Source organism: Aythya fuligula, chromosome 8 (assembly GCF_009819795.1).
Source record: "Aythya fuligula isolate bAytFul2 chromosome 8, bAytFul2.pri, whole genome shotgun sequence".
NCBI lineage: Eukaryota > Metazoa > Chordata > Aves > Anseriformes > Anatidae > Aythya > Aythya fuligula.
In genome coordinates, this window is record NC_045566.1 from 24,757,567 (window position 1) to 24,770,420 (window position 12,854).

General features: G+C 33.7%; 1 protein-coding gene across 4 annotated transcripts in view; it reads right to left on the minus strand.

The window, feature by feature from the left end:
• The window catches only part of KCNT2 (potassium sodium-activated channel subfamily T member 2), a 149,304-nt gene that overhangs the window by 40,435 nt on the left and 96,015 nt on the right, over positions 1-12,854 (minus strand). For all 4 annotated transcript variants that reach the window (XM_032191885.1, XM_032191884.1, XM_032191883.1 and 1 more), the window contains exons 15-20: positions 11,182-11,290; positions 6,658-6,714; positions 5,377-5,526; positions 4,016-4,245; positions 2,429-2,645; positions 979-1,084 (exon numbers count right to left, since the gene is read on the minus strand). In XM_032191885.1, the coding sequence (XP_032047776.1) occupies positions 979-1,084; positions 2,429-2,645; positions 4,016-4,245; positions 5,377-5,526; positions 6,658-6,714; positions 11,182-11,290 (869 nt within the window). The remainder of the gene's footprint in view (positions 1-978; positions 1,085-2,428; positions 2,646-4,015; positions 4,246-5,376; positions 5,527-6,657; positions 6,715-11,181; positions 11,291-12,854) is intronic.

Here is a 12,854-nt window from a genome sequence, read left to right on the forward strand (position 1 = left end):
AGAAAAAAGTTCAGTGGGTATGAATCACAGAATCGTCTCAGAATCACAGATTTATCTAGGTTGGAAGAGACCTCCAAGATCACCTAGTCCAACCTCTGACCTAACACTAACAAGTCCTCCACTAAACCATATCCCTAAGCTCTACATCTAAACGTCTTTTAAAGACCTCCAGGGATGGTGACTCAACCACTTCCTTGGGCAGCCCATTCCAATGCCTAACAACCCTTTCGGTAAATAAATTCTTCCTAACATCCGATCTAAAACTCCCTTGGTGCAACTTTAGCCCATTCCCCCTCATCCTGTCGCCAGGCACATGGGAGAACAGACCAAGCCCCACCTTGCTACAGCCTCCTTAAATGTACCTATAGATTGTGATAAGGTCGTCCCAAGCCTCCTCTTCTCCAGGCTGAACAAACCCAGCTCCCTCAGCCGCTCCTCATAAGACTTGTTCTCCAGACCCCTCACCAGCTTCGTCACCCTTCTCTGGACTCTCTCGAGCATCCAGAGCCATGTCCTTCTTGTAGCGAGGGGCCCAAAACTGAACACAGTACTCGAGGTGCGGCCTCACCAGAGCCGAGTACAGGGGGAAAATCACTTCCCTAGCCCTGCTGGCCACACTGCTTCTTATGCAAGCCAGGATGCTGTTGGCCACCTGAGCACACTGCTGGCTCATATTCAGCCAACTATCAACCAATACTCCCAGGTCCTTCTCTGCCAGGCAGTTTTCCAACCCCTCATCTCCCAGCCTGAATAAAGACTTAGCTGTGACATTGAAGGGTTTTATGACTAGAAATAGAAAATTGTATCAGCTGACCCGATACAGACCTGAGTAGACATAAACAAATACTTGGTGATGAAAAGGGTGAGAAAACTTAGTAGGTACTAAATAAAGCTTATCTCTAAGCTAAAACCAGAATTTAACTGACGCAAAAGACAAATGCAAATGCAGTTTCATGCAGTAACAGAAACTCCTTTTACCTTATCTAATCTTAGACAACAGAAGGGTACTTTTTCATGCAGAAGGTGACAAAATGTGGGAGAGCTTCCAATATAAGGAGAGTAAGGAGGATAGCCTTTGGCATACCTAGGGGAGTAGAAAAAACATTTTTCAATATAGCCAATTACTGAAACACACAAGTGACCTTGCAACTGTTCTATGCAATTTTTTACCTATGTCTAAGTTTTGTAGCTATTTGTAGTTTAATAGACTGAAGTGTGTAAAGCTAATAAAGAATGTATTTTGTATCTTTGACCAATTCTATAAAATTTAATGAAAGCTGTCACATTTTTGTGGAATGAAGGAAATCTGATTGGTATTTTTTTGTGTATAGGCATCTTTAGAATTGGGCTGATGTATTGTAGTTCATTGCTCTAGTGTTTTCAATACACATACAAAAAATTTCTAACAAAGGAAAATAAAGATATAAAAAAGCCTAGAAGTCATAGTGGGACTTCTTCCTTCTCCATTTGTCTTTCAAAAACTCAATAAGACTGAAAGAGGCCATTACCTTCTTTTACCTGAGATGAGCTTTCTAATTGGCTTTCATTTTTAATAATCTGGGTGGTAGCAAGGAAGACTGTCACTTGCAACAGAAGTTAGAAAGTTTTTCAGTTGTACATACATGATATGTACAATATCCACAGCCATCAGGGGACACTGAGAAAATAGGAAGCCTTTTATGCTCTGTTATTTCAGTTTGAAGACTGAAGATGACTTCTTATATTATTTTTTTCATTGGATTTTTGTGATCTTCCATGGGACCTCTCATACTTCCCGCTGTTGGAGATAGGAAACTGTGCTAGGTGAGCCATAGGCTTAATTGTGTATTTCAGTTTTAATATCCCTGTCAGTATTCCAATAAACATAATTGCTTATCTGTACAGCAGTTAAAGGATTTGTTTTTGAGCATTTATGTGAGCAATGCATCATTGCTTTCAGTAACATACATATAATTTAGATTAGTTTGCCTCATATTGCTTTTTTTGCTCCTACGTTTTGAAGTCAGATGCTTATGCCTATTGTTCTACGTTAACAAGCTTGTTAAATGACCTGATCGTCAGGACAGAAGTACTTATCCATTTACAACTTAGTTAAGTAGTCCTTATAACTATGAAGTGTACAAAAACGCTCAGGAATGTTACTTTGTCTATGCTATAAAATAAATTGCTCTACACATCTAAATCTTTAATAGAGTGTAGAAAATCTCCAGTAAATGGAGGAGTTGATCTGTTTTTATTTCAAAATGGGCATAACAGTCTTCTGCTAACAGACAATGGCATTTCTTAAAAAGGAAATGTTTCCATAACTGGCCTTTGTCTCTTGCTTGCTAAAACTTGGATTGATCTGCGTGTCCAAAAATTATCCATGCTTGTTTTTACATGCTATTAGTATTTCAAATACTGTTTAGTTTATATTGAATATACGTACTCTAAGCCTGCAGAGACTTCATCATCCGATGGGGTAGTTTCATCTTCTGACTGGTCACTTAGCAGGTCACATGTCTGAAGTGAGGATGAGTCTGCAACCTCCAAAACAGGTGCTATGCTGGGCCGTCTGCCCTCTTTACCTCCCTCAGAAGGAAGAGCTAGTGTAGGTCCGCTGGATGTTCGACATCCTGTGTCTTGTAAATCGATAGCCACTGTCCCTGAAGTAGTGTTGAAATTGTTTTCTCAATGTGGTTGTCAAAACATTTAAATAAGATTCCCATATTTCATGGGGATTATCTGACCCACACACCCAAAGATTGAAAGGAATACTGTATTGATTATTTGTGTTTATTGCATTAAAATATAACAAATATTTAAACTATACTTGAAGAAGCCCTTTCCTGAAAAACTGCATTTTCTCTAACCAAGAGTATATATACTATTTGTAATTAATCCATATTGTATGCATCTCCTATAGATTTATTTGATTGATGAATATCATTTAATAATAGTTATAAATTTGCCAATGCATGTAACAACTCACTAGATATGTTCATATTTCTAAAATCTCCATGAGAAGTTGACACTTGAATTCTTACTTTGTTTTAATTCACTTTAATTTTTAATTTCCAGTGTCTGTTTTAACTTTAAGACGTTATTTTCTGAAATGAGAGAGAGAGAAAAAAAACTTGGACGGGATTGTTTATCTCCTTATTTGTTGTAAGATCTACTAGTGGTTGCCATGGAAAAGAAGAAAAATCTTGATGGAAATTACTAATGTGTAATTACTTTATTAATTTGTACTAAATCAATTTATTCTATTTCCATGTATGTGAAAATCATAATCTCCATTCTAAAAAGTACTTATATTTTTGATGGTTTTAATAATAGCGTATTTATATGAGCATGCATGTGTGTGTGTATATATATATATATATATATATATATATATATATATATATATATATATATATTTACACCAAATCTCAGTTCTGGAACCTGCTCAAATTGTTCTCAAGTATCACTAAGAATTGACAACGAAGATAGTTTTACATGATTTACAGCATGTTTTTCTATCTTAATTAAGCAGGGGGTTTTTTTGGCTCATTTGCTCTGACTTTTAGTCTATCATAGGCATATCTTCCATACTGATTTTTCTCCTTGTATGTCTGCTAGCTTCTTGATAACATTTGTTATGCTGGGAGGTGGGGGGGCTATCTCTGTCTGCTGAGTAAGATACAGTTACAGCAGCTTTGAGGCAAATTGCACAGGGCATTTTGGTAATTAAAGAAGATTATGAAAATTTACTGTGAAAGTCTAGTTGTGAATGACAGAAATTAGCTATGTGATTTTATCCCCTGTTTTGGTTTGCATACATTTTATATACAACAATCTTAAACAGTTTAACTCCATATTCTCAAATAAAAGAAAAAAAAATACTTTTCTAGAAAATAAGAGGGCAAGTGTTTAATACAATTTCTATTTTAATGTTTTAATTTCTTAAAGCTTGGTATTTCTTAAAACATGGTATTTCTATAAATGTGCTACTTATTGATATATATATATATATTTTATTTTTTTTACTTACCCATGCTGGCTATTATACTGTGTACAGGCAACCTAGAAGCTCCATGATACGATAATTTTGATTCATGTCTTTTTCTATGCTTATCTTGGTTCTTAAAAGCAGAATTTTCTTCTTTGGTGATGTTTATATAAAAGCATATATCTGTAGAACTCATGATATAGCGAGGACCTGGATTCAGCAAAATGTTTTTGTTATCTTCCTTTCTAACACCAATCAGACAGACTCCAAACCTTAATTAGAAAAGGAAAGGCATGGTTCATTTTGCATAGTTCTGTATACACCAGAATTTCCACTGTCAGAAATGAGTCTTCAGTATATTTGCTATTTTGTATAGTTCTGGAGGACAAATAAATTTGAAAAATGTTATCTCCTAAATAGGCCACTTCTGATCAAGCAGTTTTTATGAGCTGATGAATCCCTTGGCATCTGAATCCAACATTTTTCTTAATCCCCAGAGTATTCTTCTAATACTGTTTCAGTTAATTTTTCAACAAGATGAATAGTCCCTTCTGAGAAAATATTTAATATAAGAATGGATACATGACATGAAAAAGTATTCATCAAGTTAAATTGTTCCATTATTCACATGCAATGGAAACCATTTTCCGAATTCATTTTTGCCATTCACCTCTAAAAATCTATTTGATTAGTGATAGAAAAGGGAGTTAAAGCTAAAAAATCTTTTTCTCACACTAAGTATGAGAATAAAATCAGTGTTTAGGGTTTGGTATATGATAATTTTGTTAAATACATATGAATATACATGATTTATGTTCAGTTTGTATATTCAACTCACATAGCAGTACTGAATAAAAATGAATGATCTGGAACATAATATATGTTAACATTAAGATTCAATCTGACTGAACAAAATGTTTTTATTTTGAAAAATCACCAGGATTAAGCGATTACTACCTTAAAATTGAGTATTTTCCAAAAACGAACATGCGGTGAAGGAAATCAAATTTTTGACTCCTAAATCAAAAAAAAAAGAAAAAAAAAAAAAAGACTGGTGTTCTGATATAACCTGTCTCAAAGGTATGATTCTTCCTGGTTGTCAGGCTTATTCTGTATATTCTAATCTCTCAGACTGAGTTGTCTTTAAAAAACAACACAAGATTTTCCTGACCAATTGTAACATAGAGAAGAATATCTATGAAATATTTTAGTATAATATAATAATACACTAATACATAATATATTAATATATACTTATTAGTACTAGTATAAGAACGTGTTAGTGTATTTAATTCCAGAAACAGAGTAATGTATAATATTGCACCTTCAAATGCAGAGGTACATTTTGGGCAAAACAAATTATTATTTACATTTTTAATACTTGATAAAAAAAAAAAGCATACTTTTTATGTGCATGGAAAGAAGCATACGTGAAGCTTTTCCCCTCATATTCAGCAAAAAAAGTACTTTCTTCCAGGTTAATATGATACACTTCATTACCAGAGCATCTGCCATACATTTTCTGCCATTGTTCTGATGATTGCGGACTCTCCCTGAAATATACCAATAAAAGGAATAATTTAAAACAATGTAAAATTCTTATTAATCTCAGAGCAATATCACTTGGCTGTAGAAACTACAAATGTATATTGGAAAGGTCCCATGGGCTAATGATCGTGAGGTCTCTTCCAACCTAGAAATTCTGTGATTCTGTGATTCTGTGAAATATCTGAGATCAAAACTTGGTGATGCTGTAAGTATAGAGATTGTTTTTAATGAATTAAAGTGCATTTTTTGCTAAGTAATAGGCCTATAAGATTATGTGCTTCAGTATCAGGAAAAATATGGCAGAATTAGTTTAAATTCACACCACAGTAAGTAGATTCACTGCAATCTAAAGATGACAAGTGAAACCAACAGCATGTTCATTCTATTTATAAAGGCAGTTGCTTCAGATGCTCCTTGACAGTTTGCCTGGGTTCTGTTTGAAGAAGGTAAAGAATCATTTACAAATAACTTACACAGGCAAGACCCATTTGGCTTATATCAATTTATCTGTAAAAGAGATGTTTTTTCTGCATTTAATTCTCAGTTTATCTTCAGCATTTACCCAAAAAACATTTTTAGTTACTGGTGCTTTGTATACTATTATAAGTATATACCCTTTTTCTCCTAGGAAAAAAAAAAAAAAAAAAAAAAAAAAAGGAATTATTATTTTAATCACCTTAAGGGTATCACCTTTAATCACCTTTAGTATATGTAGCTAACCTTCTTTTATCCAAGTGAACCGTTAGTGGAAATGTTCCAAACCTTAGATAATACCAAAACTTGCAAACTTGGGGCCTCTGTGAGCCTCTTCCTTTATTGAAGTTTTACATGGAAACAGGGTTCCATCTGCATGAGCTTTACTTGATATAATAGATGCATATATCCCTATCTGTATCAGGATAACCGGCAAACATGCTCTGTGTTTTTCTTTCTTGTGAATTTTCAGTATTTTGATGCAATTTCTGTTTTCTTCAGTTTACCTTTTTTTCTCCACCCTCAGCATAGAAACATTTTGTTTCAGGGCTAATGGAAATAAGTAAAACAATATTAAAAATCAGTGTGTTACGTGTAGAATAGATTGTAATTTCAGAAGAAAATTGTTTCGTATTTCCCTTTACCCCCTATGAAATGTTTACCTGCTTAAAGTCTGCTTGGTTCCAGTTAGTTGTCGAAAAGCTTCCCATGGTGCTGTTCTGCAAAGATCATGTGAAGTTCAAGTCAGAAATGGTATTTTCTTCTTTGTATCATAATACAAACAATATTAGAGTTCTATTACTAGATTGGAAATGTTTAAAGGTAAATGTTAAGATTAATAATTAAGATCAATAATAAGATTTTAAATAAGAACATATGTAAAGGTAGAATTTTGATCTCTCTCAAACTGAGGTGATCTCTCTCAAACTGAGGTTTTGAGTTCCATAAACAGCTGGGATGGCAATCTAGTCTGGTTAATGTGAAAAGTAGTATTAAAGAGGAAAGCCAGTTCAGCAAACCTCCCCTTAATTTTAAGCAGTCAACACTGATTAGAAAGTGAACATTTTGCCTAACATCCTCACATATTTATATCAGTAGACAAGATGTCTTTTTGTATGTGTTTCTTTTTGTTTACTGTTTATTGTGTTATAGTTCTAATTAGGATAATACAGAATAATTATTTTTGTCTGTGTTCTGCTGCTATTTATTGCCTTTAGTTTCCAGTATTATCCTAGTGTACTTATCTTCATGATTATCAGAAAAGAGCTCATATTACTTGTGTCACACCATTTATAAATATAAATATAATAAATGTTATAAATACCACAAATATGGGATTTCCTGTGTCTACCTGTAGATATATTACTTGGCAGTTCATTTGTAAAAGTACAAATACCTGGGACAATTTTTCTTTTAACAAATGAAATGTCAATGAACTCTTCAATTCCATGAAATTATAAGCCATGCATGTTAAGATTTAACTTTGCTAAATTAACAAATGACAACAAGCTAGAATGTGACAGTGGTCATATTCTCCCTTCATTTTCACCAGGGAAATGACAAAAATCAAGGAATTGGTCAGTGTCTTGATAATGTCCTCCATTTGGATGTGTCTAAAATTGTATAGAAGAAGAGGAGCCATTCCTTGTGGAATGGAAAGATGTAGGCAGTCATCTGAACTTGGTAAAAATTGAACAGCAGTGTACAGTTTGCAAATGCACTTATAAATGATTTCTTTCAGTGTGTAACTGGACCCAGTTATAGCTGAACTTAAAATTAACCCACTATTCATGATTACTTCTTATTCAGTTTTGTCAGCAATTTCTAGTTCTGATCTGCTTTATTTTTGCTAACCTTACTTATTTCCGTATGGTGTTTTTTTTTTTTTTCCAATGCTCTAAGTTAATAAACTGATGATCATTTAAAATTAGTCATTCAAACATTCTGTAGTTCTCTGATAAATATTGGTTATGAAATGCTGACATAGAGCAATGACGGTTTTTGGAAGTATCTTTCTTTTTAAAAGCTGTGCTAAAGAGACACGTTGGTTCCCGGCAGCCAGGAGCATTGCTTTGGCTAGATGCTTCCAGCATCTCCCTCAGCAGGGACTAGAGCTACACAGTCCTGTGAATAGTAGATCTAAAGACTTCAGAGAAAAAATTCCTACTTTGAGTGGTAAGAGAAGGCTGTATCAAAAAGAGATCTAGGAAAGAGACAATGATAAAGCTTTGTCACTATAAGAGGTGATTAAGGGTGGGAACATTTATTTATTTTTTTGAGTAGCAAGTAGCAATTTTTTACTTCACAGTTCTAAATTATCAATCCAGCTACTTTCTGAATAAATTCTTATCTGTGATATCAATTTGAACAAACGCTCCCAATCACTGCATTAAAGTTACTAAACTTGTAAGCCAGCAAATATGGGGAATGGGCTGCCCAGAGAAGTGGTTGAGTCACCATCCCTGGAGGTCTTTAAAAGACATTTAAAGAGCTTAGTGATATGGTTTATGACTTGTTAGGTCAGAGGTTGGACTAGGTGATCTTGGAAGTGTCTTCAACCTAGATGATTCTGTGAAAGCTAAAACTAATCATTAAGATCCAGTGATTTTGAATAGACTTGAAAGGATTATCCAAAGTTGGAAGCAGTGTCCCCATAATCCAACTCTATTCTTCTCATGTAAATCTTGCTTACAAGGATTTTATACCTCACATCCTACTGAAAGTTGAATACAGTTATTGGTAGTAAACAAAATGGCATAATGAAAAGATAATGAAACAGGAACCAATGTTAAGGGAAAGGGCTTCACTATTAAGATTGGAAGTCTGTTAATCCAATACTTTTCATTATTAAGATACAGTTTAGTATTTTGTCCAGATACAAATGCATGTATAGTTAATTTTTTAATTTTTAGTTTATATAATCCATTTTCACCAAATCTTTTTACTTATACTGAGATAAACTCAAACGTTCATTTGACATCATTTTTCTTATGCATAAATTAGGGTCATTGGGCAGGTATTTTAACAATTAGTTCATTTACCTATTACTTAACCTGGAAAACAGCTATAAAATCTAAAAAATAATAATCTGGCTTATTAATTAGCCAAATCCAAAGCAATTTTATGTTTGCAATACAATGTCAACCTGTAGATGAAGCTAAAAACCTAAAGCTATTTTGAAAACACATTACCCCCTGGAGACGATGAAGTGCAGAGTCATTTTTTTTACCAACATTTTTCATGCACTTCAAAGTCAGTTGAAATCTCAGGAGACTTTCATGAAGAAGACATGTTTAAAAGGTTTTTTTCCTCTAGAATGATAAAATCAGGACATTTAATGGATAATCCAGGAAAAAGCAATTATTTTCACCCACACAATTTTTTTTTCAAATATATGTGATTATGGTCCTTTAAAGTCAGAATATTGTATTCAATAAACACATACTTGTTAAATATCAATGTTTAAAACTCTCATTACTGAAGATCATCTTTAATAAGATGTGAAGAAAAAAACACCAGTCTGGGAATTATGTGCGTTTTAATGCATGTAAAGATGGAATGAAGGGAAGCAGCGAAAATATTAAATTGGAAAGCTTAGTGACATGTTGGGAGGGGAATACTTGATCTTTTAAGTTTTCTAGTTCTTGCACTGTGAAGTCAAGACTACTCAAATTTGAAATACTTTTGAAGTTACTTCCTTCTGGTACCTTTTTTTAATTTCCACAAATACAGTTGGGCTTTAAAGAATAGTCACATCTATTCAAGCAATTACTCCAGCACTAATACACGTGCTCTAAGCTATCCAAAGTTTGCCATTTGACAGTATTTTGGGAACCCATTTGAAATCAATTGCTCTGATGAGTACTGTCTAAAAGTATAAGACTGACAACTAAACATTTTCACTAAAGTCTTTTTGTACTCATCCAGCAAGTTTGTATGTTTCTGCAAATAGGATTCAAAGGAATACTAATAATTATTTGCACAACAGATATTTTTCTTACTCCTAGTATACAATAACCAGTTTTGAAAGTTTATGGCCAGAGTAGAAATAGGTTATTTTAAAAACACTTATTTTTTTACATCAATTATTTTTTACTGCAAAAGAAGTAATAAGTACCTTTGCATTCTATTACAACTTTTTGAATCTTATTTGGGAAGCTCTATGCCTGGGGATCAATATACCTGTGTTAGAAATGCTAATACTGTAAGGTGCAGTAGAAAACAGAGTCAGAGTCCTTTTCATATATTAGTTTTTATGCTGCTAGAAAACTCTGATTGATGTTAACACTACTCTTCTTTCATGTACAAATAATATGGAATATTTTAAAGTGGATCTGTATTCTGTGTTTGCATGTCATGTAATGAAAAGTGGGCAGATACAGAATGTGTGTCACCATGATTTTCAGGAGACGTGGAAACAGAATTTTGCTGTTAGCCTATTATCAGATTCTAGTACAGACAGTGCCATTAAAATCTTGACATTTGTTGTTGCTGGTAGTAGCAATAATTTCAGTGTTCCCCATCTTTGGCATAGGGGAATACTGCAAATGCCATACAGAAGGTTAAATAATTCTGCTAGTGAATATCAAGATATTACTGGGCTTGTGATTACTTGGAAAAAAAATATGCATTTTACTGCTCTCAAATGTACAGTCTGTATGCATGTACTCCACTTCTACAGATCTATTTGGAGATTTACTTTTAAATGTTTCTCTCTCGCCATAACATTTTAATAGGAACATCTTATTATTCCAAGACTGTAGTGTAACAGAAATGTAATAGATATGGTAAAATTATTTTAATAAATATAAAGAATTTCTACTGTGATTTTGCAGTCTGTAGAGATACTGTAATTCTGTACCCCTTCCAGCAGTGTGGTAGTAATGTTGAAATCCACCTACCTCTTCAAGTGTATGTTTGCTTGCTATTTAATGTACACACAATTAATAGAATATGGTATTTTATATATTATCAAAAGAAATTTTGTTTGAACTCAATGAACATTTTCCTTTGTGGAACTAGTGCACAATAGATGCAAGAAGTTGTTAAGTAGTTGGAGTGGGGGAAGGGGAAATCTCTTTGATATTATAATACCTTGAGTAAATTATCTTAATGCTTTTAAAGTGTAGAAAATATAAACATGGTCTGAAGACTGCTGTGGTAATATAATGGTAGTATATACTTACTGTCCCCTAGATGTATGAACCAGCAGTGTGATTAATGTAGAGGTAGCCGGACATATACAGTTCAGAGCTAGCATAGCATATTTGAATTCTTCTTCACACACAACATGATCTGTGGGGGGGAAAAAAGATAAAAAATACTTTCCATTGAACACAATTATCAATTCCTGTCCTTGTATAGGAAAATGCTGAAGACAAGACAAGAATTTGCCTTCAGATCTTCTGCATCCACTTGAACCTGGAGGGGTTCAAGATGTTAAGATGATTTGCCCCATCTATGCTGTCTCTCAGATTGTATGACTGAAGTTAATTTTGCATCCAATTTCTACTTTCACCACAGCTATGCATGGAGAGAATGCAATAGCTCTGTGAATCTGCTTTTCCATTATCTTGCTACATTGGTAGTATGAGTAGGCCTTGTAACATAATCTAGTTTATAAATTTTGTACCTGCTGCAGTTCTCTATGAACTCGTATAGAGACATCAAGTATGGTACAGAGATGCACTTTTGTGTTCAGAAAATAATATACGTAGGATACTGCAGTGCAAGACTGCCCGATCAATTAGATAGGCTGTGCTGGCTTACAGACCAGTTATTTGACAGCAGCTCTGGGATGTTTGCACTGCACTTGCATGTATGTTGTAGTTTTGACTAGTACGACCTCCTAGAAGCAGCTGATAGCTGCTGCCTTTTTATCATCTAGGCAAAGGTGGTTCTGTTTTCTTTTACCGTTTCATACAACCTTACTTTTTTTTTTTTTTTTTTTTTTTTTTTTAATCCAGTCCTTGCCTGGGTTTTGCAATTACAAAATTGTGCTTAGTTTCTGAGAGTCCTTACAAGAAAGTATGTCTGCACAGTAGTACTGCACAGTAATACTTGCTGTGATGGAACAGTACTGTAGACATGTCTATTTTTTTCTTTGTTTTAATGGAATTTAGGAGAGGAATTAATAAGAGAAAGCAAGAGAGGCATTAAATTTAGTTCCCTACATTGGCTTATATTTAAAACTGCCAAATCTTCTGCACATTCTTTCAGTATTGGAATAATTATTATTAAGGTTGGATGACTACTGCTTACAATTCAGATCACAGTTCATCAGTTCACCAGTGCTGGTGATAACATGAAAAGGAAATAGATACTACTCTTTAATGGCATTCACGCAAACCTGACAGTGGAAAAACAGATATAAAAAGGGATAAGCACAAACCTTACAATTTAATTAAACTTACATTCATTGTAGAATCTTAAAGGTCTCAAAGACATTTATTGCATGCTAAGTAATTTTATTTTCTTCTGAATTTAGTGTTTGATTCACACTAAATGGGAGATTCACACTTTCAATGGGAGCAGTATTTGCTTCTGATGAGCATGATCTGCACTTGGTACAGATGATGGTCGTATATGATGAATATAAGCCATATAAAAAGTGATGACTAAAAGTAAGTAAATTTGAATAATCCTATCTGGATCTGAGCTGACTATATAACTCTACTTCTAACTGCACTAACATATCATCAAAATGATTAGAACCACCTTACTGCTATAAATAAGCTATTCTCCAGCCAGAATTTATAGTGTAGCTATGAGCATGCCTCTTGCTGAAAACAACAAGGGCACTTTGTATGCCTTCACTATTATTATTATTTTTAATTTCTAGACACTTTTCACTAACAGA